The 27,812-nt window shown below is 47.3% G+C and overlaps 10 protein-coding genes across 10 annotated transcripts; 5 read left to right on the top strand and 5 right to left on the bottom strand.

Moving 5' to 3' along the window:
- Window positions 1–437: 437 nt before the first annotated feature.
- Window positions 438–4,348, bottom strand: I302_108938 (uncharacterized protein; the record flags this gene model as incomplete). The annotated part of the gene is made up of 10 exons (XM_019194665.1): window positions 438–525; window positions 620–1,706; window positions 1,764–1,801; window positions 1,862–2,011; window positions 2,082–2,318; window positions 2,414–2,728; window positions 2,796–2,965; window positions 3,043–3,178; window positions 3,313–3,792; window positions 3,954–4,348. The coding sequence occupies 10 exons, from the start codon at window positions 4,346–4,348 to the stop codon at window positions 438–440; spliced, it is 3,096 nt and encodes a 1,031-aa protein (XP_019043501.1).
- Window positions 4,349–4,903: 555 nt separating this feature from the next.
- On the top strand, window positions 4,904–10,163 carry I302_108937 (uncharacterized protein; the record flags this gene model as incomplete). The annotated part of the gene is made up of 15 exons (XM_019194664.1): window positions 4,904–4,921; window positions 4,984–5,172; window positions 5,289–5,623; window positions 5,689–6,279; window positions 6,342–6,507; window positions 6,570–6,875; window positions 6,945–7,084; window positions 7,138–7,470; window positions 7,527–8,004; window positions 8,109–8,379; window positions 8,542–8,849; window positions 9,007–9,279; window positions 9,496–9,589; window positions 9,651–9,894; window positions 9,992–10,163. 15 exons carry the CDS (start codon window positions 4,904–4,906, stop codon window positions 10,161–10,163), a joined length of 3,918 nt encoding a protein of 1,305 aa, XP_019043500.1.
- A 351-nt stretch (window positions 10,164–10,514) lies between these two features.
- Window positions 10,515–11,538, bottom strand: I302_108936 (uncharacterized protein; the record flags this gene model as incomplete). The annotated part of the gene is made up of 3 exons (XM_019194663.1): window positions 10,515–11,084; window positions 11,212–11,403; window positions 11,491–11,538. The coding sequence occupies 3 exons, from the start codon at window positions 11,536–11,538 to the stop codon at window positions 10,515–10,517; spliced, it is 810 nt and encodes a 269-aa protein (XP_019043499.1).
- A 366-nt stretch (window positions 11,539–11,904) lies between these two features.
- On the top strand, window positions 11,905–13,614 carry I302_108935 (uncharacterized protein; the record flags this gene model as incomplete). The annotated part of the gene is made up of 6 exons (XM_019194662.1): window positions 11,905–11,944; window positions 12,033–12,046; window positions 12,106–12,252; window positions 12,363–12,948; window positions 13,042–13,069; window positions 13,188–13,614. 6 exons carry the CDS (start codon window positions 11,905–11,907, stop codon window positions 13,612–13,614), a joined length of 1,242 nt encoding a protein of 413 aa, XP_019043498.1.
- A 253-nt stretch (window positions 13,615–13,867) lies between these two features.
- I302_108934 (uncharacterized protein) lies at window positions 13,868–15,846 on the bottom strand (the record flags this gene model as incomplete). Its single annotated transcript, XM_019194661.1, has 4 exons — window positions 13,868–13,970; window positions 14,091–14,215; window positions 14,458–14,757; window positions 14,944–15,846. 4 exons carry the CDS (start codon window positions 15,844–15,846, stop codon window positions 13,868–13,870), a joined length of 1,431 nt encoding a protein of 476 aa, XP_019043497.1.
- Window positions 15,847–16,305: 459 nt separating this feature from the next.
- On the top strand, window positions 16,306–17,063 carry I302_108933 (uncharacterized protein; the record flags this gene model as incomplete). The annotated part of the gene is made up of 3 exons (XM_019194660.1): window positions 16,306–16,566; window positions 16,743–16,949; window positions 17,019–17,063. 3 exons carry the CDS (start codon window positions 16,306–16,308, stop codon window positions 17,061–17,063), a joined length of 513 nt encoding a protein of 170 aa, XP_019043496.1.
- A 1,608-nt stretch (window positions 17,064–18,671) lies between these two features.
- I302_108932 (uncharacterized protein) lies at window positions 18,672–19,518 on the top strand (the record flags this gene model as incomplete). Its single annotated transcript, XM_019194659.1, has 2 exons — window positions 18,672–19,234; window positions 19,383–19,518. The coding sequence occupies 2 exons, from the start codon at window positions 18,672–18,674 to the stop codon at window positions 19,516–19,518; spliced, it is 699 nt and encodes a 232-aa protein (XP_019043495.1).
- Window positions 19,519–20,682: 1,164 nt separating this feature from the next.
- I302_108931 (uncharacterized protein) lies at window positions 20,683–23,487 on the top strand (the record flags this gene model as incomplete). Its single annotated transcript, XM_065870763.1, has 8 exons — window positions 20,683–20,829; window positions 21,002–21,202; window positions 21,528–21,590; window positions 21,666–21,735; window positions 21,849–22,190; window positions 22,367–22,719; window positions 22,868–23,022; window positions 23,121–23,487. The coding sequence occupies 8 exons, from the start codon at window positions 20,683–20,685 to the stop codon at window positions 23,485–23,487; spliced, it is 1,698 nt and encodes a 565-aa protein (XP_065726835.1).
- A 570-nt stretch (window positions 23,488–24,057) lies between these two features.
- On the bottom strand, window positions 24,058–24,882 carry I302_108930 (uncharacterized protein; the record flags this gene model as incomplete). The annotated part of the gene is made up of 1 exon (XM_019194657.1): window positions 24,058–24,882. One exon carries the CDS (start codon window positions 24,880–24,882, stop codon window positions 24,058–24,060), a length of 825 nt encoding a protein of 274 aa, XP_019043493.1.
- A 916-nt stretch (window positions 24,883–25,798) lies between these two features.
- I302_108929 (uncharacterized protein) lies at window positions 25,799–26,953 on the bottom strand (the record flags this gene model as incomplete). Its single annotated transcript, XM_019194656.1, has 1 exon — window positions 25,799–26,953. The coding sequence occupies one exon, from the start codon at window positions 26,951–26,953 to the stop codon at window positions 25,799–25,801; it is 1,155 nt and encodes a 384-aa protein (XP_019043492.1).
- Between the last annotated feature and the right edge of the window lie 859 nt (window positions 26,954–27,812).

The raw sequence follows: 27,812 nt of genomic DNA, 5'->3' as shown, positions 1-27,812 counted from the left end.
TAACTTTTGTCATTGGTTGACCTCCACTTCACATGTCCAGTTGAGTTGGATACCCATAATCTATCCTAGCTAGACCTTTGCTGTAGATATTCGACATCTCAGCTTGATTGACCCTTCTAGACCATGCAATTGTTAAAGCAGAGTAGACTTCGACATGACATATCGTTGCATGCATAACATGGGATCACTACTATACATCTCTGCTCCAATGACTAATATCAATATCAATACCATGATCATTACCTCTCCTTCCCTTCCTATCCGAATTATACCAATTATACTTTCTTTCTTCCTGTTTATCATCAATCAAAACCTTTCTTCCACCCACTCAACACAAGAGACCATCCACTATGACCACACACCCACCATCTTCAAACCTGACTCCCTTGCCCTTTCACCGACCGCTTCACTGGTCCATCGATATACACAGCCACAGCCTAAGAAGTATCAGGCTGAGCATTCGCAAACTTGTTTAGTATATAATTCAAAAATATCGTCTGATCATCTTCCGCCATAGGGTCCATCCTACCACATCACACCAAACAAGTCAGCTCCATCCCAACCACAATACCCAAAACATGAAGACCACCAGACATCTGTGGAAGACGAAACCACTCACCCATCCTCAGTCTGAGGCAACGCAAACGGATTAAACCCTCCATTCCCACCCAGATCCAAACTGAACCCCCCACCAGCACCATTCAACCCATCATTATTACTACCCCCCAGTCCTCCGAAACCCCCATTATTATTGGTATTACTATTATTCGTGGTACTGGTACCGGCGGTCAATCCGAGATCACTAAAATCGAATGAATCCAGCAAAGCATTCCCAAATTGATTATTCGTATTATCCCCACCGAATGACTGGGCGGACTGAGAGGTCTGTTCGGGGAATGAGAATGGTTCGTTCGCGTTACTATTTCCATTATTATTCATGTTGAACCCGTTAGACGTGGTTGATGAACTCAAATTACCGAATGGCGAGATCAATCCGTTCGAGGGTTGTTGAGTTTGTTGTGATCCCATAGAGTTGGTGGGTGAGTTATTCATGTTATATCCTATTTGACCAGCTGACGAGGGTCTATTCTGCATTTGCCCCTGTTGTTGTTGTTGCAGTTTGGTATTTGTGGAACCAGGACCAGTAGACAGACTAAATGCCAATTCAGGGGACCAATTCGTACTATCCGGTACACTCCCGTCTAACCTTCTAGTAGGTTGTGAAGGAGGTTGAAGAGGTCTGGGTACCCGCTTCTCATTCCCGAATGGCTGTTGAACATCCAAGCCAGGCATGGACGGGGCGATATACCCCCATGGACTAGATATATTCTGTGCACCCGAGTTCCTTCGCGCGGCTTGACGTTGTTCCTCGATCTCTCGATAGGCTTGTAAGCGTAATTGTCGTTTCTCCTCTTCCGCTGCTCTTCTACCTGATCGAGTTTTGGCAAGACCAAGTAACAAGTCAACAGGGGTCTGATCTTCCTCCTTGTTAACTGTTCCGGTACCTGCTTGACCAGTACCCGACGAAGAAGTGATGGATAGTCTAGGTTTGTTATTGGACTGAGATTTGGCAGTGAGGAACTCGACGATGGCCAATTCTTCCTTGACCAATGGCTCGGATACTTTGCCTTGTGAGTCGGGACTTTTTCCAGATACCACGTTGAGAAGTTGTCGGAGCTCATCAGCTTGGGGTGAGTCGGGGTCGACTGAGGATGGGGATCAGCATGAGCTATCGCTGGATAAATCAGATCAAGACAGCTTACGTTTAATCGTGACACCCAATACCATATACGAATTAAGCCTAGATTGGATCTTTTGTTAGTAGTTCGGTAATCTTGTGAAAATGCGGTCCCATACTCACACTCTATATCCACCACTATTAACAATCAAATTCCCCTTCTCCATGACAAACGACCTCCTGCTCAACAAATCGGCTCGAGCAGATTCGATCGCAGCGTTCTTAGAGTACGCGTATCTACTATCTTGAGGTTTTCTTCGTAGCAGATAAGGCCTAGAATGGCGTTCACCAGTTATCAGCTAATCATTCCGGAATAGTATGGCAGATGACCGAGCTGACTAACCTATTCAGAGTGATCCTGGTGTAAAACCATTCACAAGCCAGTAAATGCCTCTGCACAAATAAATAAGGATATTTCGAATCCAGCGAGGTATCGGGATTAGTCATAGAGAAGAAAGGGGGTAATACGTCCTTCCAATTCAACAACTCCCTATCCAGGTTCAGAACCGTCGCGTAATCTGGTAATTGGATTGCGAACGTGTGATAAGCTATCCGTCCCATTATTTCGGCAAGCTTGTGTCTGTCCAAAGAACAGAATATCAGCTATTACTATTACTACTTGAGCTGGTCTCGAAGCTTGAAGAATGTATATCGTAAATAGGATGGACTACCCACCTAACAATAACATAGGTATACTGCGTAGGAACAGTCAGAGGATGTCCAGCAGGATCGAAATCGCCCGATTCCACTTCCTCGTCATCCAGATTCGCGGGGATCTGCGTATCCGTATGCGCATCACTTATACTGGCTGGTCTGCCGACGAGTAACGAGATGGTTCGATCTAAGTGGTATAACATCGACCAAGCTCTTCTTCTAATTTCAATTTCTTTCTTATCACTTATATTTAGGACTGTTCCATCCCTGTATAAACCAACTTGGAATGCTGTAGTCAGTGGGGTGGATCCTTCCGCTGGACGTCGAGTAAGTAACCTGTAACACGCAGTTGAGCTGAACATCCCATACACATCGAGGCAGAGAAGAGAAGAGAGAAGCTCACATGTATCTCGAAGCGAGAAGACCTGCGAACAGTACATCCAAATTATCCCTCTGTAATGCCTTTGCATATTCTAATCCACTTCTGGCGGATCCGTAGAACCGCCTTGACCATCCTAGCTGATCATCTCGAGGTACCAGTTCATGGGTCGCAGATAGAGTAGCGATTGCGAGCTGAAATATGGATCAGCTGTAGTCAATTCTCGCTGACAGCAAGACATGTTGGTAAGAAGCTGGAAGACTCAACATACCACAATGAACATTAAAGGTAACCATTTCAACGTATCTGCATCGATCTTAGGACATGTAGGGTTCCTCCCTATATGGTCGAAAAACTTGTTATATCGTCTCATGAAACTGGCTTTGTTCATCTTGTATCTCGTCCAACTACAGCAAAGCGTTAGCTCACCCATACATCTACACGCAGGGAGAGTGGCAACCTACTCTATATCACTGTAAGACAACAATCATATTAGAAATCCTTCATACACCAGACTGATCGAAGGTAAATATCCACTCACCGGAAATACAGTTCCACCAGCCCATCAGCCATCCTCCGCCCAGGCACACCAGCAATCAACCACTCCAAATGACTCTTCCCAACCCCACTTTCCTTGAGCGTCTGCAATATATCCCTCAAATCCTGATTATCCTCCGTCGTCAACGAGATCCTCCTTCCTTCCCTCAATCCCCAGCCGAATCCCGATCTTCCAGGTGGAGTGGTATAACTCATGTTACTAGGGAAGAGACCCGAGGGAGGAGGTTTATTCGGCATGGGGACTCGCTGGTTGGACATGCCGGAGGGTTCATTAGGAGGCGTAGCGTGGGGGTGGAAGATCTCTTCTCCACTTGCTGTCAAACCCAAAACGTCGGGTGAAGATGCGTCAGTAGGGACATAGTTTCCATTTTGGGGTCGGGCGGACATTTGCTGGGGGAGAGAGGTGACCAGACGGGAGAGTAGGGATTCGATGGTGTTCAGACGGGCATGGACGTCGGAGTTGCTAAGTGTAGAACATAAATATCAGTACATGGGCTTCGAACGATACTGACATAACAGATTGTATAGTGTGTACACCAGAAACACCCGTCCTCCCAGAGGATAGTTGAAAACACGATACCTCTTGATTCTTTTGAGGAATGCGCTCGCATCACGCCCACTCACTTGTTAGGATCCTCCACCCCATTCAAGAAAGGCCTACACAGATGTGGTACTCTCCTAGCCACACACTGCGAACAGGGTTCTTTCCTATCGCACTTCTGTTTCCGCCTATGACACTCCACACAGCTGAAATGGACTCTGGTCCTCTTCGGTTCCCTCTCCCTCGGTGTTCGAGATATAGTCGACGCAGCATCGTCGTCTGTTGATGGGTCGATGGGTACGGATTGTTTTCTCTCTTTCAGCGGTGGGGGTGGTGATGCCTTGCGTTTCTTTGAGTTTGAATTGGTACTTTGCGTCAGGGTGGAAGTGGCCCGGTTCCCTGCGTTATTGGTTGCCATCGATGCTATCGAGGTGCTCGATGTTGAGGATTGGAGGGGTGGTGGTTGAGATTGTGACATTGTGAGATAGATGGATGTTTTGTGATTACTCGTGTGACATTCGTATTTGAACTGAAGATTATCGTGATGCTCGATTTGGTGTGCTGTTCTCGTAATGCTTGGTGGATGTTAATATAGACAAGAAGATGTGTTTACGAGAAATTGAGAAGCATAAGCTGTAAGATGGGGGTGGTTGACAGTTGATACTTGTTTTCGTGATGGGATGGATCCAATCTCCCCGGTTTCGCTTGTGACCGTACTCTAGTATTGGTATGATATCCAACCCCATCAATCAAGTTTCGCTTGAGTGTCACATTCCTTTGCCGGGTATTGGTGTAAATCACGTGACTCATCCACACACTACACCTCCATCACTTCTTCACTCCCCTCACTTATTCTTTCGAGTAACCTCCACCCGGCTATCGGCGAAGATGATCACTCCCTCTCTCGTCGTGACCAGCTCACGACGTATGCGCGATCGATAAGATTATGATATATATCTCGAATGGATTCATCCTACCAAGGCGCAGTCTGAGATAGCTGTATCGTGCAAGCAGAGCAATAACAAGAGTCAAGATGCTGTACATAGCCTCAGTAAGTTGCCATATGTACAAGCAAGGAAAACGCAATCAGCCCAACTAACCTATCATCGACAGGCACTCACTCCTACACCGATCCTCAATACTCTCAAAGTACCCGAGTTCACTGGACCAAATTCAACTTCTCTCATAGTTGCTAAACCTGATAGGATCGAAGTATGGGATGTGGAACAGAAAGGTCTGGTGTATCAGACTGAACTGGAAGTATGGGGGAATATCGTAGGGATCGAGAAAGTAGAGGTTGAGGTGAGTGACGCGATTGGTATTGGTATCAAGCTGTATTATATGACATTCCCCGGGAGGAAGACATGGTGGACGACTTTTCTTATTTCATGAATACGATACTGATATTAGTCACTCAGGACGCACGACCTCATCTCCTTGTCCTTCTTGCTCCTCCCTCAGCACATCTGTTACTCCTGACGTACTCGTCCTCTCCTTCACCTTCCTTAATTGTAACCTCCTCGATCCAACTCACTCCACCCACGCCTTCACTCCGTCAAGCAGAGTTTTTCACCTCAGTCATCGCTCATCAAAATGTAGCGCTCGTAAGCCTCTGGATCGGCGTCCTATCATGTATCGAGATGGAGATTGAGAAAGACAGAGAAGCGAAGAAGAGGAGAGCAAGTACGACAATAGATGTGAATATGGTAGATGAAGGGAAGAGGTTGATATTTAAGGATAATTTCAATATCAAGTAAGTAAGGGTTCCTTTCCGAAACGTACATCATTAAACAGCAGCTGCTGATGCCCTGCGACTAGTATCCGAGAACACAACCTACTTCACTTATCCTTCCTACCCGTCTCACCAACCTCTTCCGGACCAATCGTCTCGTTTTTATGGCTATCAGCCACGTCCGACCTCCAACTACAAGCTCGTACGCTATCCGTGGCTTCACACTCATTCAACGACTTATCAAAATCCGTCGATGTCATCTCACCTCGTTCTGCAAATCTAACCTTAACAGAGGAAACGGATTTCAACGCGATTCCCTTTTCTTGTCCTGCCGCAAGGCGGGTCCTACCTATTCCATCCTCTTCAGGAACTGCCAACGAGTATTCATTATTGGTCATAGGCGATGAGCATAGCGTGCTGTACAACCTGAGCTTGACGCAACAATCACCAAAAGCGTTAAGAAGATTATCAGCTGTCTCTGGAACCAACACCCAGACCAGTCCACGAGGTGCGAATGTGCGGAGATCACCCCAGACTGAAATGGTCAGTACGACTAATAAACGACGAAAATCAAGTATGAACTCGAAAGGCGCGGGTATTATCGGAGACTCATCGAACGATAGATGGGAGCTGAAGCCTGTTTGGAGAGTCAGACAAGGGTTTGGAACAGTCTTAGCGTTAGTCAGCTTTCGTATAACTGCCCAGGTCTACAGAGCTGATGTGGAAGTTGATTCTTTAGTGCAAGTGTACTCGAGGCCCATGGTACCGGAGCAAGTGCGATCATCGGAGATGAGTGTGGTAGACTTACAGCTATCGGGTGGGAATTCGAGAAGAATCAGGGGATACTCGAGGGAGCTACGGGACAGAATGGGACCGTCAAAGTAAGAAAGGTGGAGATGGGAACGGTAGGCTACCTTGACCGACCACTCATAAGGACGTCTAGCTTACCGTGTATGGCTCGGTACAGGCATCACCGCCATCTTCCTTGACCTACCTTGACGGATCTTACCTCTTCTTATCGTCCGCTGCTGGAGACTCGTCCTTGGTGAAGCTACAACTTCCTTCCCCTGACACAGCCCAGCCGTCTAATTCGCCATCTGGCCCTAGGAAGGGGAAAGGAAAAGCCAGAGATGAAGCTGAAGAAGGATCTTGGACGGTCATAGTGGAATATGAAGGTAATGAGTGGCGTGGGGATGTTGACGTCAAGGAAAGGTGGATGAACGTGGCTCCTGTTAAAGATTTCTGCGCGGTCAAGGAGGAAGGAGGTGGTTTGGTAAGTTGCATGTATTTCAAATCTGGATTGCAGTAACCCGATACAAGGAGCTGAGTGTATGTCTCATAGTCACACCTCGTCATCTCATCTGGAGCATCAAATACGAACTCGCTAAGGATCGTACGAAGTGGTGTGGGACTAGAGGAAGTCGTCAATGTAGGAGGTATAGAGGGTATAGAGAAGATATTTACCCTTACTGACTCGTCTGGGTAGGTCGCGGACTTGGTATCCTTAGAAAGCAATCAGCTGACATCTAGAATAGAGTATCTCGCCTCCTTCTCTCCACGTCATCAGCCACCTTGCTCCTCCAGGTGGAACCGGAAATATCATTGATCGAAACGGCTCAACAAGTCTCTTCGCCACCCACTCTGGCAGCTGGTATTTTACCTGGAGCTGACATACTTGTTCAAGTTACTCCCACGAGCATCGCACTATGGTCAGATGTCACTTCTGGTTTATCAGCCGGATCGGTCGATTTGGACAAGGAGTCAGAAATCATTGCTGCGCAAGTTCACGAGTCGTTGGTAGTTGCAGCTAAAAGAGGTGGTGAAGTAAACCTTTTCGAAGCTACGCCAAATGGGTTGGACCTCGTTGCGTGAGTTAGCTGAGCTGTTCACAATCACGACGATAGCTGACGAATTTTGTATCTAGCTCTTTCAATGTGTCCTCTGAAATATCATCTGTTTCCCTCATCCAGTCACCCACTCTACCTTCGCCCGTTCTTGCTATCGGTACATGGACGAACGAAATACTCCTATACACGTTAACCCAACTCCAATCCGGTATCACCACCCTAACGATAATGCGAGAAGCTTACTTTGCATCATCTTTGCACCTCAAGCTATCTTCTGCTCGTTCGACATCGACATCAACAAGTGGAATACAGCTCTTGGCAGGACTGAGCGATGGTTCACTGGTTATATACGACCTCGAACCTTCAGGCGATAATGGACAGGTATCTGTCAAATCTAGAAAATCTTCTTCGTTGGGTAATAGACCTTTGACTGTTTGCCCGACGACTGGTCCGGTCGTAGGGGATGATAGGGTCGTGGCTGTGGGATTGAGCGAGAGGATGTCGGTGGTTTTTGAGAGTGGGGATAGGGTGGATTTTTCGTCTGTCAGTAGGAAGGTGAGTGATCCCTGCATCTGCATCGCGAGTTGAATATATATATATTTCTCCAGAATTTCGGATAAGTAAAGAGTAGGAGAGCTAACTCCAACACCACACACTAGGACATAATATCTTCGACCTCAGTATACTCAACGACATACGGCGAAGTACTCGTCCTAGCTTCACCCACGGGAATCTCACTGACCAAGATCAACTCCCTCAAGAAACTGTCGGTCCAGACCCTCGATCTGGGCGATAGGTCAGCTACAAAGTTGATAGCGTACAATGAGGATTTGCTGGTAGATGGGGTGGTAGTGAGGACTATGGATAGTCAGAATGGAGAGGTCTTGCAGATTAGTTCGATGGAATTGAGGGATTCGAATACTCTGACTCGTGAGTTTGCTTCGCTCTTTCGTCTTGGTCCGGAATATATCCTAGACGGCACTCAGAACACAAATATGGACGGGCTGTATGAAGAGATCAGAGTCTGAAAGGGCAGCGTGGATACGTGATTAAGATAGGCCGATAGCTGATTATCTTGATGGAATTTTGTAGCCCTCGCCGAGATGCCCCTCAAATCCAGAGAAGAAATAACCTCCCTCCGCGCCGTCTTACTTAACGGTAAGAAATATCTATGTGCCGGTACGGCGATCCTCCCTTCCGACGAGGAAGAGACGAACGAATATGACGATGATAGTTATATCAACGTAAAGCAAGGGAGATTGTTGTTACTCGATATTCTCCAGAAGGACGAGCATGGTCAGGAGTGGGAGTTTAGAGTTGTTGTGGAGAAGATGGTTGAGGGACCGGTATATGATTTGGAGGTTTTGCATGGGTTTTTGGCTGTTGCTTCGGGAAGTAAGGTCAGTGGCGTTTATCTTACATTAAATTCACCTCTTGTACGGGACTTCTCGGACCTTACCCTTCTGCCCTTCTGCTTTTGTGATTAAAGGCACAATATCAATCCCAGTGGGACTGAGTGTGGTGTAAGGATATTGCTAACTCCCTTATGATGTCTAGGTCACGATCAACCGTCTCTCACCCAATCCACCTACTCTCACAGAAGTATCCTCATTCTCCTCCGCATTCTTAGCTTCCCACCTTACAGTCGTACCATCAGATATTGACGGTGAAGATCGACTGGTCCTTGGAGATGGGATGAGAAGTATCATCGTGCTTAGTGTCGATGAGGGCAGTGGCAAGGTGTATGACGATACGAGGGATATGGCTACGCATCAGGTTAGCGCGATGGGGAGGGTTAGGGATGGTGGGGAGGGGGTTGTCGTTGGTGATGTGAGTTGCGGTCATCTACTTTTCGTCGTATCTAATAACTTCGTTACGTACTCTTCCCCATTTTATATCTCTTCGCAAATCGGTGTTCGAATATCTTTGTCTTGAGGTATATCTCTGTCCATCATCTCTTATATAAAGTTATGGTGCTTCTTTGACCAGACGACGAGAAAGGAAGAAGGGAACTACAAGGCTGATTCTCTACTCCTTTGACTATAGGGCTACTCCAATATCCTCACGTTCAGACTGAAAGAAGGTATCGAACCAGCAGCGACCTTTGGCTTACACGAGGAGATCGCGCGCTTCGTACCTGGTAAGTTGTGTACGCCCCTTAGTCATTGTGACCTCAGCTTACATATACTATCCGTACCTAGGATCACTAGCCCCGCCAACTTCCTCTTCAGACGTACTGGTTCCCAACCAATTATTCGCAACTTCCACTGGAAGGTTGGGAATCATAGGCGAACTCACACCAGCAGCTACCAAGACGTTAGATGATCTTCAGAGGAATATGGACAAGTACTGGAAAGGTCCTGGAGGGGTTCAATGGAAAGATTGGAGGAAGGGGGGTAATGAGTTGGTTAAGAGGGACACGGCGGGTTGGATCGATGGGGACTTGTGAGTGTTCCCGTCTTATCATGATACCGTGCGCCTCAACGATGTGGAGTTTGGAAGGTGATAGGAACTGATCATCTACTTTTCATAATCGTCGTAGCGTCCAAAAATACCTCAATTCCAATTTATTCAACCACGAAGAATCCGAAAAGATCCTGAGGGGTTCTAATCCGCATGAACAGGTCTTGAAGATCAGTGGGAGTGGGCTGAAGGAGGACGCTGAGAGGGGCGATGTGGTTCGGATACTGGAGGCTGCTAGTGGGATGCATTAGCTGTTCTCGCTGCGTGAGTTGTGGAGGATTTGGGAGTTGACTATATCTGGTAAGGGGCATAGTCACGATAGTTTTATTATTGGTAGAGATTTGTATATACGTTTTGTTCTGTATCTTTTAGAAGTGTGAGTTATATGGTCTGGTTTGATCTGATATTGCGGATGTATAGACTGAAGATACACCAGGCGCACGGGTCCAACATATGGTATTGGACCTCTGGCTTGAGATGCTCATGCCACAGGTGCAATAGGAGTGTAGCACCTTATCGTTATCGTGAGATGGATCGTAGTTCTACAATGAGGCTATTAAATTTATGTATACATCATTCCAACCAGGGGAGGATATGCCATGTCATATCTGACCATCCTTGTCCAGTCCAAGCTTATCTACTAAGTCCAACAAAGGCTTCTCAAACTCCTCCCATCCTACATGCACTACCCCACCTTCCCCCTGTCCTCCACTCTGCAACCCATCCTCAGCGTCATCGCCCCTCCACCAAACCGCCCATCTACACTCCCCCACCCATCCCAACCTATACTCCCACCCGATCTCCTCCGAATCCTTCCCATCTATCTTCACTCCCTGCACATCTCCATAATCATCTAAAATCACTTCGATCCGCTCCAACCCGAAAGTTATTCCCTCGCCTACTGCCTTTGTATATCCCTCTTTCAGCGTCCAGAGATTCATTAATCTTTTATTCCGCTCTTCGTCGGTCATCTTTCCTGCTAGGCTTAGTTTCTCCCTCGTGGTGAGCTGGTACGAAATTCCTTCCTGAGTCTCTAGGGGGTCGGGACCGGGGGACATGATGTCTATTCCCACGCACGCTAGGGGGGAGTGCGAACGGAGGATGGAGAGGAGGATAAAGTGGGATTCATGGGTGTTGTTAAATTCCAGTGGGGGGTGTGGGATGGGAGTGGACTAAATTGATTTTGTGTAATTAGTGATGTGAGGTGGTGAATACAATGGGATGTGATCGTGGAGGTATGACGGATACATGTCATATGGTATGGGATGTGGAAGATGAGGAGGTGAAAGAGGTACTAACCAAAATAGGTTTCCCCTTCCCCTTCCTTCCAAACGTCGGTAACTCGTCATTTACCAACAACCCGCTGGTATGGAGATACCAAGTCATGCTCAGCCTAGCTACGAGCGAACGCAGGGAGTCGTCCCATAGCCTGAATCGCTTGATTCGATCACGACCTTGAGGTTCCATTAACAGGAGGAGCTTGTTGAATGTCTATGTGAGGGGGCCTGGATCAGTAAAGCTTCGTTTGCGATGTTATATGATTTTAAAGTTGGGTATATCAGGGAACACCGGACTCACCCCCTCTGGAATTGACTGGGTGGGGATTTCGATAGCGTAGATCTTCATGTTTCTGTTCTTCCTGTCTGTAAGGGGAAAGTCACTTCCCAATGTCCATACAAAGCAAGGTACGAAGCTGAGCTGAGCTGAGCTGAGATGCATCTGAATGTTGAGATGATTGCCCATCATCTCGAGTCAAGAGTCAAGTGGATCTTGCGAGTGGAGGATAATCAGATATTGCGGGTCTCCACACACCTACACGTGGCTCGAAGGGGTGTGAGTGTCTGTGCGTACTCGCATCTCTGTATGTAATGAATGATTCTTGATTCTTGATTCTTGATTCATGAGCATCTCTCATGTTATCTCTCATACAAGCAAACTGTGTCTATCTTATCACGCTCATGCGCTGAGATATCAACAGAGGGAAGAGATAAGATGGACGAGGATTTCGAGGATCTCTTGAGGGACTCAGGCGGTAAGCGGCCTCACACCGGTATTCCCAGTATTATAAGCTGGCTCATCAAGCTAACCTGACTTTCGTGCTTGTTATTACTACTCGACAGATCTTGATGCCGAAGTGAGTATCAGCTATATGCTCATCCGGAAGCAAGCTGACGTTCAGTCCAATCTTCCCAGTACAGCAGTCCCGAAAAGCCTTCTTCATCCAAGTTACCGGATATCAACGCACGCCTGAATATCGATGAAAAGGCTATACCCAGTGCCAACGAGGTAAGATTGGGTAAGAGGGTGATGGATTTGGAGAAAGAGAGGGATGTTCTCATGGTGGGTTAGACATTACCTATTCGATTGATTTCTGCTCATACAATTCTTGGATCCCTCCATTTATGTACTTATTCAATAATAGCTAAAGCTCCACACTTTCACTTATACAGGCCGAAATAACCTTACTGAAAGCGCAAGAACCCCCTCCCCCCAATCCTACCGTCCCCGTACTCGCACCCATATCCACTCCTAATCCTACTTCCCAGTCCAACAGCTCCAACGAACCAGTCGTAATCCCCCCCTCACTCATTCCAGTCCTGTCCATACTCCGCACCCACATATCCGAACTGACAAAAGACAACCAAGCACTCCGCTATACCTTCCTAGGTCCCAATCCCCCCTCGAGAGGGACTATCAAACCCTCTCAAAATCCTATCGTACCTTCCCCTCTGCCCATACCTACCGCAACGGCACCACCGATGTCAACGGGGGCGAGCTCGTCAAAAGTTACGTTAGATGTTGATATGATACCTAGTCCGAGTCTCGGTGTAGGTACAGGTGCAGGCACGCAGAACCCGCCCAGTCCGTCTGTAGTAGCTTCAGGGAAGGAGGATACGGAAAAGAGTGTCGGATTGAGCCAGATCGATCTGGAAAAAGTGCTGGATCGGGTCAAAGAGCTCGTGAGGGAGAACGAAGAGTTGGGGGAGATGATCCTTGAGTCGGGGAGGAAGGAGGGGTTGGAGAAGGTTTTGGAGGGTGAGTCGCGTGGTGTGTCTTCATGAGCATGAGCATGGGCAGATCATGTGAATTCCATGGAGTATACTGATTTGTTGGTACGATATGCTGCAGATTCTAGAAATGTGATATCTTCTTTGGAGTAAGTTCGAGTCGCTTTCGATGTGATCATCTCTCTCGCATGTCCATATCGGACATGCGCCAACACTCCAGAATGCTCAGCTAACCCATGTGACTTATCTATCTTCGTGCTCGATCAGCTCCGACCTAACCCATCATCTCTCCCTCGTCGAATCACTCCGCACAGAACTATCAACCTACAAATCCCATTTCGGTCCCATCCCCATCCCCTCATCAACGCTGAACGTACCTTCCAAACATTCCATATCGTCCAATGCATCCACGCCTACTCGACCCTCACATCGCGATCGTGATCGGGAGAGAGAGCAGAGGGAGGGAAGTAGTCATAGTCATAGTCATTCTCGGAGAGATGATAAGCGGAATGGGGAAGGTGGAGCGAGGAGATATGATGCTCATCCGTCTAATAGGGGTGGTGTCCCTTCGAACAGGGATAGGGAGAGGTCTAATGGGAATGGTAATGGGAGTGGGAGGGGTATACCCTCTGGACCATCTGGGAATCGGAATGGGCTGAAGGAGGATGATAGAGCTTATAAGCGACGGCGGTAAGGGTCAAGTGTTTGATTTGAGAAGCAAATGTGGTGTATCTTGTGGGATTGCGTACGCGTATTGGCTGTGTTTCAATGGGGACTCTTTGAGGGACTTGTCTTGGTTTGATCCAATTCGCATCATTATTTGGATGTACGGTATGTCAAATGATCGAAATGAATGAACATTGTATGATCTGCTTCTTCTAATTGTTTTCATCCGTTTCGTACGTATCGTTACAAATATGACCATCTACCTGAGAGTAAACACGAGACTATTCCCTTAAATACGGATCAACCCATCTAGTTTCTTCCCACACATTCGCACTTAATCCATTGACCTCAGGCCAGGGATGACACCGGACTTTGTCGGGTGGTCTGTGAGAAGCCGAACGAACGAATCAGCGCCAACCCCTTTCTGCCAAATACCAAAAAGCGATATACGAGCGATCTATAGAAATGCTGCGAAGTATATGGACATGGGTTCACTTCACTCACTTGTCAATCCAATCAATCTTCTCGTCATATTTCTTGGGCGGTACACCATCTACCCAACCTAGTCGTGTCTTCTGCTTGGACAGCTCGGAGATGGTATCGGACGCTACGTCTCTTTCGTATGCGAGCTGTCAAAAGAATTGAAAGCAGAGTATCAGCAACAACTCAATGTAATTCCTACATAGACCTAGAGAGAGAGGCAAGACGAGTGCTGCGCCCTTTCCCCGCATCTCCTCTGTCTTCATCTGATATCATCCACGCTCGATGCCATAAGAGCAGGCTCAGGGGTCAACCTCTAACCTAACGACGAAAAAAAAAGAACTACCAACGAGACCAAGGCTACCTCCAGATATAGATGGGAGATACTCACCTGAACACTAGGAACGACCATAACCCTCCCAAACCCGGCCCTCCAATAATCCCCAGCAATCAACGTACATTCACTAGCTGCGCATTCCCCCTTCGCCGTATCCCCTCGTCTGAACCGTACATTATAGGGAGGGAGGAATGGTTCAGGCGAGAGAATGGCGAGGGCATTCCACGATGAGAAGACCTGGAAGGGGGAGAGGTTTTGGTATTTGCTCCTGGAGGGGGGTGAGTTTGGAAACAGGTCGGAAGAGGGGGTCCACCAGGGGTTATCGATTGGGTAAAATAGGTCGCCTGAGTCGATCTACAGTGCATCATTGGAATCAGCTATGTACTTCAGGTGGACTTATTATCGTGATCACAGTAGAGAGATGTTGATGAGATGAGTTGTGGATAAAATTTAGTTTCAAGCTGCGTGTTGAGAGGATATGATAGACAATATTGGTTGAAGGGGTAAGGGAAGATACCAAATATATACGACAACACTCACCGTCCTCCCAACCCAAATATCATAATAATACTCCGGCTTTTTCTTCCACCAATCCATCCCAGTAGTTATACCTGCCCCATTCCTCTTATGCTGAAACACCAATTCCAGTATATCCCCCGCACTCAAATACACATCATTGAAAAATACTACAGCAGTGATTTCCCTGGACCATTGAGCGTTGAGCCATAGGGGCTGTAATGCCCTATTACGAAGTTCCGCAATTTTCTCTATCCTATTATGACTCGACCAGTTGATCTTGGGTTCGTCCGTACTGATTTCTATTTGACTACTTGGTACACCAAGGGAGGTGAGGAGGGGAAGGAGGACGTTATTGAGGATTTGGGGTGTACAGTCCGATGAGGGTCCTTCGAGGATGGAGAAGTACAGCTGATCTTTCCCTAGGTATCCTATCAGGACGATAATACTGTTTAGAAGATCCGGTAAGTGATCCTGGATCTGTCTCGTATTGGTTACCAGCAGAAACTTCCCCTGTTTTTTGAGACCAGTATACCTTTTCTTCTGAGAGGGTGTAAGCGAGGGATCAGAGCAAATGGGTGAAGCCCCGTTGGGACAGTGGTGCAGGTAGTCTGAGTAGGTGGCGTTGATACGCTGTGATAACATCGGGTCGGCGATGTGTATTGTAGAGTGGGGTTTGGAGGGAAGTAAACCGGGTATTTGAAATTTATGTGATATTGAGGAATCTGGATGGGAGAATAGGGATAGTAGGAATAACAATCCGACGACGAGGGTGGTTATGAGTGGGAGTCTGTTCTCATGATTGAGCAACGGGCGATGCCGTATATGTGTGTGGGAGTGGGGCAAGGGAGGTGGGGAAGTTGATCGAGGGGTCTTGAAGGATAGGGGTAAGGGCTTGAAGAAGGATGATGAGGACGAGCGCCGCATTTTGGGAGGCAGAGGTTATAGATTTGGTTTAGTGTTCATGTGAGACCTTGGTGTCCTCCTGCTTATTTTGAATAATTTACTGGGATATTACGAGCGGATCTATGTATTTGATATGACCTGGTCTGAGCAGGCTGATCAATGAGATTTCATGTATCACCCTCCAACTTATCACCAACAACAACAACAAAAATCACTCGAGCCCAAGCAACAACTGCGAGTTCACGAAGTGATGATATCATCACTTACGCTTCTCGACGCGGACATCGCCGCCATCTCCCGCTTGGTAGTACGTCATAGTGAATACCCAGAGGTGAAATTCCTTTCAAGTAAAGTGAGAAAATCACTCTTCTCTCGAAACATGAATGTAACCTACAAGTGATAAACTGTTTATCTACCAACTCACACTTGATCAGTACATCCAACTGTTCTCCCATACCTCAGAATCGAACATACTCCACCATGTCATCCTCCAACACCGCCCTCTTCTCATCCCACCCACCCCAGACCCAGGTTCTCCTCCACTCGTCCCTCCGTTACGCCCAAATAGCATCCATGGTCGTACCTCCCATATACCTCGTTCGGACGTTAATATTGAGGAGAAGACCATTCAGCGTGAGAGGGTTGATGCATACTTCCATACTTTGGACGGGCGTCGGTGCGGTGGCAGGAGCGGGGCTGGGGTATGGGGAGAGTGCTGTTAGAGATAGGTTGATTAGGATTGTGAGTTTTACCCTTTTCATGTAACTCATGTCTTTGGGAGTCTGTAAAACAGCCGATGGGTTATATTATGGACATCTCCTCCTTTATCCTTTAGTTGTATTTGGAGTCAAAGGAAGCTGTATGATAGATAGGAAGGATAAGTTGGTATTGGATGCTGATACATTACTATACTATAGAAAGCAGACACCCAACAAACCCGTTCAAACGACTATTCCATAATATCCGCAGCCCTCTCGGGAATGTTGATACCCGCCTTGTTCCTCAGGAGAGCACCCTTACCATCTTTAGTTCTTGGTGGTGCATCTATAGGACTGGGGATAGGAGTGTGGGCGCATCTGGGTGAGAGGCTGGGTAAAGGTCAGAAAGTGAAAGTGGAGGATGTGGTGAGTTGTCGATTTTCACTCTCCCAAGAAGCTGAATAGAAGCTGACGGTTATTTCGGTGGACAAATAGACCGGTGAAGTACCTGGTGTGGGGGATGTAGTCAAGAAGACGTAGTTGAGATGACTCTGTGTATGTAACAGTACAATCCCTGGACAGACAATAAGAACATGTTCATAACCCCGTTTCTACCATCACCCCAAATGACACTGATCAGCATGAAATTACTGTGCTGAACTCTACCTACCCGCGATGATTGATTGTGTATCACACACTGCGCTCTATCAATCTGTTATACGAGATGATCTCTTTTGTCTCCTGGAGATGACTTGACTGATGGTGACGACACGCATGCCATGAACCACTCCACTGATCAGTCATATTTCCCAGCCTAATATAAACGGAATTGCCAACTATTCAAGAAGATTAAGCAGCGATCAAACATAGGTACAAAGGGGAGTCAATCACTAGTCTTGTTCACCCTCCTTTCGTCTCTCGGACCTGATATCACCGGTTTACTCGCATCTGTCAAGAACATGCTTAATCAACGTGTTATCGTTCTAGGTGTTTCACAAGATACAGACGACATTACATCTTGTTGTACTTGATGGGTACATACAGTCAACCAAGGGATCAAGGGAAAGGACTCGATAAATGCAGTAACGAGGATCTTTCTTTCTACGCCACTCTTCCTTCTTATACACACAGCTACCATCATTTCCTTGTATCTCAAAAGCAGTGACAGTGCAAAGCTGACTCGACTTGAATATGCGGAACCGATACTGATGTATCCATGGGAAGGAAAGCTGACTCATCGACATGAAAGTCATTTGCCACCAATAGATATGTGGTCAGTGCGATGATATTGCTGTACCTGTGTATCAGAATATCTACGATCAAGGGCAATATTCAAAAGGTATATAAGCTATCCCTTTTCCACTTTATCTTTATCTTTCTCTTCTCTTCTTTCCTTTCTTTTCCTTCTTCAGTACTAATTAATCAATCTGATCTACCCGGTACATAGCATCCTATAATACCCATTGACGACCATCCAATCTTTAGCAGCCATCAGCTCAGCAACAACAACAGCGCCACCCATCCCACCATTCTTCACAGCTTATTTCTGAGCTGACAATATCAACCCCATCCACCCCTCCTTCCTCTTACTACGACACTCAAGAAGTTTCGCCACCATATTTGGCTCACGAAGAAACAAGCTTCGCAAACTCCCTCCCTATCCTCTTCTTTCAACCACTCCGCCACCGTACGAGATGGGACTTCCCTGGACTTACTGGAACGATGATCCCCCTACTCCTCTTCGACCCGTCACCCCGAGGATCTACCATCCTTACTACTCTTCAAGCTATGAACCAATTTCTTACCCTCCTATTCCCACTCCCACTTTTGGATGGGGCTTTCCGGCCATTCCCCCCTCTTCAAAGTGAGTCAGATATTATTCTACGCGAACATTATCTTCCGTCTGCCGTCTGAAAATCTTTAACTGACGTATGTGTGTGTATCGCTATCGCATATTCTCCGTTTTGCCCTTTCACCCTTTATTCACTCGGTATCCGGAACACGACCTTTTCGATATTTCCCTATATCTACAATCAAAGTTGCACTGTATCCCGCTACCCCGTCTCTTCATCTCGCTATTACCTATCCATAATATCTACTCGATACTTTTCGCCACTCACATCCACATAACCCACATCTATACACGATATGCCACCTAGTATTTGGGTTGATGATCCCGATAGCGGTGTTAGAGATTATACCGAGAGATGTACGAATGCCGGAAGGATGGTTGGACCCGATGATAGAGAGTTGAAGTGGTTCGAGCAGTGGGGTAAGAATGTGGATACCAGAAAGGTAATCATGGATGTGTTAAAGGGGAGGTTAGAGCTGGACTGGCCCCAGAATTATAAGGCTTTGATCATTTTGGGTAAGATGCCCGAGGGTGAATTGGAGGGATTGGAGGAGAAGCTGGGGAAACTGGCCGACTCGGCGCAAACGGTGGAGGGGTTCAAACATATAAAAGAACTCGCCAAACCATTGCACGAGAAAGCTAAAGCGGGATTAGCGAAGAAGGAGGAGGAGGAGATGAAGAAAAAACAAGCGGCTATTCAGGCTATGTGGGGAGGATTGTGGGCCAACGACGGGTACACTGCACCAGCACTGCAGTACGGAGGATGGAAGGGGTGGCCGTACCCGTACGATGCGCCACCTGGAATCGCTCGGGCAGCAGCTGCTCAATGGCCTGGTAAGCCTCCTGATGGTTGGATTCCGTATGTTCTCATACGACGTTCCCCCACTTCTTTTGGTCCTCTTTTCCCCTACATATACGACCCTTGGCCAACCACCTAGGATTCGGCTAAAACGTACGCTCTTCATCTATACATGGCATGATGCTGACTCTCTTTTTTCATTCTACAGGACCGCGATAACAGCTCTTCCCCAAATTCATCCCTTTTCTCGTACCGCCTACTATGCCATAAGACCTGAAGCCCCCGATACTCCTAAGCCTCCATCGAATTGGACGGTCTATGTTGGTATCGGTCCAAATCCGTGAGTTAACTTTTACTCTGTTATAAAGAATCGAAAACCGATGACTTCGTGTCTTGGGTCGGGGAGTAGACGTTGATCTTCTTCTTTCATCACCCTCTTCACCTATCTGTGTTACATCCATCGCATCATCGATACCTACTATCTTGATATTGACCATTCCTTCCCATTCACTCCATCAATTCGCATCCCTCTATGATGGGGTTCTCGTCCTCACGACATTCGTTCCATTCAATCGGTATTCAACCATTAAAATCAAAACGAAACCAATCATCACTGGTAATCTGCAAAATGTAAAATCTGATCAAATCTCCATCCGACTTTGACTCTTCCTTCCGTTCTTCCCCATGACACTGACGCCTTCGATCAATCTTCCGCTCCTACCTTCAGTCAAAACACCATGGGCCTCAGCAAGACATTACCATTGGGCTTGACTGAACTCAACGAGCAAGCTGCAAAAGATCTGGCGGCGCGAGGCTGGTGATTTTCATTTTACTTTCGTTGTACACATATATATACTATTTATCTTTATCTCAACCAATCTCAACTTGTCTGTATTCACTTTCGATTCACTCGTTCCCCACTCTATGTTTCCACCATATATGATTCTGATGAAGGATGAAGAAGGCACGAGGGGAATTATGATTGTATAAGAGCTATGAATCTATCAACTTTGAAATATGAACTATGAAACTATGAATCTCATGTCAAACCTGTACATCTAATATACCTTTGCATTTCGCCAAGAGATGCCTCTAACAAGGAGCAGATTGGGATTGGGATTGATTGATGGATGGATGGGATGTATGAGTACGGGTACTATCGCCGAGATGATCCGTTTACAAGCATCAAAGTGGACCACCTCCACCTCCGCGATCTCCCTCTCGCGGTGAGTGGCCAAACAAAGTTACGAGTAAGATTGAGATTATTTCGGACACGTCGACAGTGAGAGAGGTAATTATTCAGCATCGTTATTTTGTATATAAGATACATATCATCGACACGTATATGCCAAACAGACAACAGCTAGTAGCTGAGCAATAAGAACCCATCGTTATCAATAACAATATCCATCTTTTCGAAATTAATCATCAAAAACAACAATCGATAACCAACCAATAATCCCTCTCACTCTTCGAACCGAATCCTACCCTTCGTCTTGTAGGGTACGATGAAGTTCCCCACAGCTACGACCCTCGCACTGGTAGCGTCCTCCTCCACCGCTCTGGCAGCTGGTCTGACGGGGAGGGACGCCCATAAGCCTGAGAGTAAAGTTGCTAGGAATGTGTTGGAAGGTAAATCGGAGGGGTATTGCAGTGTGAGTTTGTCGTTGCACTTGGCGTGTGGTCTGCCTGTGTGCATCTTGGGTATGAGGTGCTGATATTCCACTGCTCAACCTAATATCACTTTGACCACACTATTTCACTCCGATACGATTGATACATCAATACAATTCGACCTGCCCACCCGCCCGCCCCCACCCACCACAGCCCTCAGGCCCCATCGAATCAACCCACTGCCTATACGAAACCGTTGAATCACTCAACAAGAAGCTCTTCCCCACGCTGCACGAGCTGGTGACCTACCCTTTCTTCAAGCATTACAAGGTGGATTTGTACAAGGAGTGTCCTTATTGGTCGGAGAATGGGTTTTGTATGAATAGGAATTGTGGGGTTGAGGAGGCTAATGAGGTGAGTCCATTGAGGCCACGAGCGTAGCGAGTGGGCGAGAGTCAATTGGGGATGAGACGATGAGCGAGCGAGGTCGAGTGCGCAAGGGTCATGTGGGGAAGCAGCGTGAGCTGAGATGCGCTGGTGGGTGAAGGTGTTGGGGAACGTGTAACGAACGGTGCGATCAGTTGGAGGGTATGGTGGGAACTTCGAGGTTCTGGAGTTTGGGAGTCTGGCATCTGTCCTGTGACGCAGACGGATTAGCAACCTTACTTCTCTAGTTGGGCGATACATTCACTTTGTGTGTACTCGTATGCTGAACGCCTGTGCCGTGTTGCTCTGACAGGACGATATACCCGAGAAATGGAGGGCGAAAGCTTTGTCAGAAGTACAGGTATCATCGGCAGAGGTGAGTCGGCGGCCTCTTTCGGTCATCTCATGTCAGTGCGATCAGATGCTGATGTGACAGTACTCTGGTCAACAGGACGAAGGTGTTTCCGGTTGTTATTTCAAAGAACAGGATTTCTGCTATGTCGAAGATGATGCGGATCAAAGTGGGTTTATCCTCTTCCCGTTCTTCCCTCATCACTATGCTGTCTGCTATTATTGATATCTTCAGATTGATCTCGATGCGGATGGACTGAACTGATTTACTTCTCAAACACAGACGGCCAGTACATCGACCTCACCCTGAACCCCGAGAGATTCACAGGCTACGCAGGCGATTCATCCCATAACGTCTGGAGAGCGATATATGAAGAAAACTGCTTTGGTCTTTCGGAAGCTTCCCTGTCATCCGACAAAACCAAAACACCAAAAACGAAAATTGCAGATACAGTTTTGGGTGCTGCTGCTGGAGGTGTGTCGAGGAATGCTGAGAATGAGCCTGGTTGGGGGTTCAGTAAGCTGAGTGAAGGGTGGGGGACGGAGATGGTCAAGCATCCTTCTGCGTTGACTAGCGATGCGGAGTTGTGTGAGGAGAAGAAGGTTTATTATAGGGTTATCTCTGGTGAGTATGCCAATGCAAACATTCTCATCAGTCTTCCATCCGTCCTCTTCGACCGCACTTGACCAAAATGCTGTTCTTGGTGTTCTGGATCACTTTACTTCTACCCATTTCCCTTTATTTTTAGCCACGCTCATACACGACTTTCCGCTGATACCTTTATTCTACCCTACTTACAGGCCTCCACGCATCCATCTCAATCCACATCTGCGCAGACTACCTCGACCAAACAACAGGCGAATGGTCCCCCAACCTAGAATGTTTCATCCAACGTCTTGCCACTCATCCCGAACGACTATCCAATGTCTACTTCAACGCCGTACTCGTCCTCAGAGCTGTGGCCAGAGCTGCACCGTACCTGCGCGCATACGATATCGCCACTGCGCCTACAATTGGACTGGGCGTGAAATCAGGAAGGGAGAGCGATAAGTTGTCGAAAGAGAAGTTCAATGAGATTTTGGATTTGGCGAGTCAGGGGGAGATGGATAAGGGGTTTGATGAGGGTGATTTCTTCAGGAGTGAGGATGCGCCTGTGAGTGACTGATTTCTTGTTTCGATTATATCGTCTGGCTGGTCATCACTTCTCTCACCTTGTCCTTGGTTCGTTTCACTATTGAAAGTCAAACGCTGTGTCATATTGGGACGATCGCTCATGCTCATGTTTGACCGTTCCATTGCAGATCCTCAAAGAACAGTTCAAGACCCATTTCAGAAACGTTTCGAGGATAATGGACTGTGTGGGATGCGATAAATGTAGATTATGGGGTAAATTACAGGTGTCTGGTATTGGTACTGCTTTGAAAATATTGTTCGAACTGGATGATAAGGCTTTGGAGTGAGTCAACATTTCAGATCTGCGTTCACACCTGATTGCTATCTTCCTCTAGCAATCACTTAGCAGGATGATCGCTGACCTGCAACATTCCCGTTCAGCCCTAAGATCAACCCCGACTTACTCCAGCGTTCAGAGGTAGTAGCCCTCTTCAACACCCTCCACCGAATCAGTGAATCCCTAGCTTCCGTAGAAGAGTTCAGGCAGATATACGCTGCGACTCAACTTGAAGAATCAGATATCAGCAAAAAGACGAACCAGGCGAGATCGTCCGATCAGCCGACTCTGGAAGAACGCTCATCTTCAACATCAACGATATCGACTATACTGGCTATTGTCGTTTCATTCTTTGAAGGGTTTAGGAGGACATGTAAAGGTTGTTTGGAGACGATACAGAGTGAGGGTGTGGGGCAGGTCATAAGTAGGGTGAGAGAATGGTTTGGAGGTGTTGGGAAAGGGGATTTGTAGGTTTGTTAGATTAGAAGATGTAAGTCGCGCATTCATCAGTTATAAATATAGCATAAGTAACAGCAATATACATCTTCCTTGACTCAGGAAAGTCATACTGTCCTTATCGAAGCTGAGCGCTCTATTGGATGGGCGTGCAGACCCGCCCGCATGATGTGCTTGAGATGATTCCAGTGCTACCCATATGGTAGACGAAGATACTGTATTGACATCGATAACTTGCCAGGATACCGTTAAGCCACCAAGGATTGTGACCTTTCCCTACAGGTCTAGTGCATGATTGCAGGATCATACAAGGACTTGGTAAGTGGGCTCATTCGTATCAAACGAGTTGTAAGGGCGGTGGCATCAGGCCTGATCCAGACGGACGCACTGCTTCGCACAATGCAAAAATCAAAAGGGGCCGTCGGTGTCTTCATCTCGTATTTATATATATTCATATAGGCAATATAGTCATTCTAGTCTACCTCACTCGACGAATGAAGTATTCGATCACAAAAGTCTCGAGCAAAGCCCCAAGAAATTTGCAGGCTCGCATACCGTGCCGATACGGTGCCTCGCCTCACGCCTCTATGAAGCTTCCAGTTCTAGCTCGGCATATTCCCTTAGAAATCTTGTAGCAGGAATGACAAAGGACCTCCCTCCAAAGTGGTCTCTCAGGGCTTTCTTCGTACTTTCACTGTCATGTTCTGGCAGGACTACAGTCGCATCCGCATCGGCTTCCAAAATGATTTCAACCTCGCTAAGGAATGCTTCTGAGATCCAGTCGTACTTGCCTTTGTGGCGCCTTCCAAAGATTTCCGTTTCAACCAAAGGAAGGTACATCAACCGACCCTCCTCGGATGTCAACCCATCAACGAGGTTATCAGTGATCTGCGGAACGATCGAGTCAATCGAACGGACTGTAGCCCCTATCGACATGAACTTTGAGAATAGATGTGTAGCCTGGAGTGCCTTTAGGTCTGCTTCGGGCAATGTGTCCAAAGTAAATCCATCCACATGTTCAAGCCTTACTGTCGCCTTCCTCACTGGAATGTCAGACGTATTGTAATATTCCACAGATCCTGTTATATCACCGGAAGCTCTGGTGGTCTGGTAGATTGTACCCAGAGTCGTGTCGGTCATAGCCCCTTTTCCGTCCTCATCTGCTGTGTATAATTCCTGTGGTTTGATTATGAAACTGCTTGGACTGCGCAGTTTCGACTGGAAGAATGGAAGAGCCTCAATTGGGATCAGTCGACCATCGTGAGGGAAGCTCGCTCGGAAGATGTATGGTCCTTTCCGTGGGGGACAACATCCGGGCGATTTCAAGTAGACCATCTTGTGGAAGTCGTCATCTGGGAAGGTTTTCGTCAGGACGTTTTGCTCAGCGGAGGACGTTTTTGTCGATTGCATGGTACTTGATTGTATATAGGCCAGCTTCAAAGCAAGAGAGCCAATCCGAGTGATCGAAGAGACCCCTAGTGCTGCGATATGAGCCTGATGATGGCGAGTGGTCGAGCGGCAAAATGCATTTACAGGTGGGGTTTTTATTCCTTGCAATTAAGACTGAACGTGGCCGTACAGAACGCGACACCGAGCTGTCTTTGTTCTGCTCGAGCCCTTCACGTATACTGCAGTGATGAATGGAGCTGACGACTTGAAGCCTGGACTGCGATGGACCTCAGAGGTGTAGGTGCTGGTGAAAGGTAGTAGAAAGAAGCAGCGAGACTTTGCGACTCCATACATGCTGTAATGTCTCCAATAGCTGTGTCTCGCAGAAGCATACAGTGGCGAGACAATAAAAGCACCTTGGATTAGGGTTGATTAACTGTTAGGTTCGTTGAACGCTCGTGGGTCTGTGGCCCCTTTTGTGCCAGCTTGTTGGTGTGCATAAAAGCTTGAAACCTTGGTCTTGGGAGAATCAACTCGAGGCGATGCACCGGGAACTTGCAGGCCTTCCGGTGGTAAGAAAGCTTGTATACCTTCTCCTTCCCTTTGATGTCAGAGTGAAACATCTCTCACACAGCTAGGCCAGATTGAGTCCGAGGGTGGAAGCTTTTCACGAGTCATCGGTGTTTGGTCAAACCACGTAAGGATTCCGGGACGGGCAGCAGAGGAAATCAAGCCGCTCATGTCGCACTAGTCTTATTCAGAGGCACATCGTTCGTCCCATTACACCATGAATACTGGGTATCTGCATGAGTGTGACTAACGTGCTGAGCAAGCGAGTCTAGCTTGTGAGTTGCTGAAGACAATGAAGACTACAAATAGTAAAATATCAATCAGAACTCCCAGCTAAACGTGGGGATCACAGAATGAATCCACAGGACTATTGGCAAGTCTCGTCTGTCGAGAGTCTTTCGACTCGTGTTTGAAAATTCGCTTCGGCTTGTCTTATCCATGCCCTTTGTTGATCAATGAGCCTGAGGGTGTTGCGGGGTCGAGTGTCTTCCATAGCCGTGGAGATGGCCTGTTCACGTAGGTTCCTTTGGCGCGCCAGCTCTTGCCGAGGTTCTTCCAAAGCCATCTGCCGGATCAATCTCTGTCTCACTCGGACGATGCTGTCAGCTTCTACATCCACCTTCGAGACTCCGATCAATGATGATCTGTCACCTTGCAAAACCGTCCTGAGAGCTTCTTTAGACGTTTCAGCGTCGTACAGAGACAATACTTGGGTTTGTGGGGAGTCTATGTCCCACTCTATCTCAAAAAGGTGATCCATCCATGACGTCTGAAAGGTAAGCTCTGGCCCGTGACCCCTTCGTGCTTGCACGGGAATGTCCCTCACTCTATAATGTCGTTGCCCATCCCCTTGGCTTACCCCTTCCAGAGGTTGTAGATCATCCTTGAAACTTTGGAATAGGGAGTCGGGGACCTTCGATTTCACAGTAAACTCGATATTTCTGAATCTCGCGAAAAGGTCATTCTCTTTCAAACGAAATGTTACCTCCTCTGATAGGGAAGACAGACTGAAACATTGATGAGCTACTAGATCGAAGCTCACAGGGATGCTTTCTGTGTATCCAGAGCCGTCTCGTGGGTCACACCGACCGAAGAAACTTCCCAGATGTTGTTCTGCCTGATGGATGTAGTCAAGTGTATTCTCCGTGACGGTTTTCTCCTGTCGATCATTTGCTCGTCGTCCCCAGAAATCTGCACCGATCCGTAAAGCCTCGCCATGGATTCTACGTTCTTCCGCCTGTATGACTCGGGTATGCGTTGCCCACGGACAGAGAGAGAACTTCTGCTCACAGTTGAATGTGCTCTTGAGATGTTGATCGTCGTCTAGAGGTATGATCGTGCTGTCCGTTGGGGGTTCCATATCGCCCGCGTGGTAAGATGATGTGTATAGTGATAGCATGTGTGTGATCGATGTCGAATTGAACCTCGAGGGTCGAGGCTGAAGACGACTCCTGTTGGTCAAGCCGAGACGATCGGTGGAAATACTTTCGGCCACTACTAAATCATCCTCAGCCTGCGGCATGGTTCGATTCTTGGAGTCCAGTTAGTGAAAATCTGATCGCCCACGAATATTGCAAAGAGGTATGTACTCCGAATATCACTGATAATAAAATGCAGAATTGAAGGGACAAATCGTCTGCTAGGATATACATCTCTCTCCCGCTATGTCTCTTAATCCAAACGTACTGGCGCGGTGAGGGCCTTCCCTTGCACACTACAGGGGTAGTCCGGCAAAGAAAGGAAGTTATTTTTTGAATAGGAAGTTACGTTTATAACAGCCGACTGTCTGGCTGGAATGCTCCAGAACATGAGGCTACAGCGAAATCGTACCTTTGACTGTACTGAGCTCGATCAGCCAGCTCGCTTGCTTGCAAGATAATTCCTGAACCTCGCCGTGGCGAAATCGCTCTAATCAGTCAGGTCTACTTTCTACAGTCTACACCTTTGCTGCCCCCGCTAAGATCACGGCAGCGCAGCCACCTCATTAACTATCTAGAAGATACGCTTTAAGTTAACCACAAACAAAGGGTCTCGTTTTCATACTGGATTTTGGGTGGTATAAAAGGTGTGCCAGAAGAAGAACAAACGAGACCAGCTGCAATTCATAGGGGCTCTTTTCGTTATGAGATCTGCATAAACATGCGACTACCCCGTTTGCTCCCGGTCGAGTGGCGATGAAACATGCTTGACACTCATGTGGAGGGTTCTCAAGTGAACGAGGGCATGGCATACTCAATTCGCACATCGTTTTCAACTCCTCGATAAGCTAGTTTTGAAAATAGAGACTTGGCTTTTGCTGTCCTTTCTCTCTCTTGATCTAACTTATGAGAGTGGAGTGGAAAGCCATACAACATCTTGTTCCAACGCTAAACTCTCTCTTG

This window comes from Kwoniella bestiolae, chromosome 8 (genome assembly GCF_000512585.2).
Source record: "Kwoniella bestiolae CBS 10118 chromosome 8, complete sequence".
NCBI lineage: Eukaryota > Fungi > Basidiomycota > Tremellomycetes > Tremellales > Cryptococcaceae > Kwoniella > Kwoniella bestiolae.
This window is presented reverse-complemented; position numbering and strand designations above follow the sequence as displayed.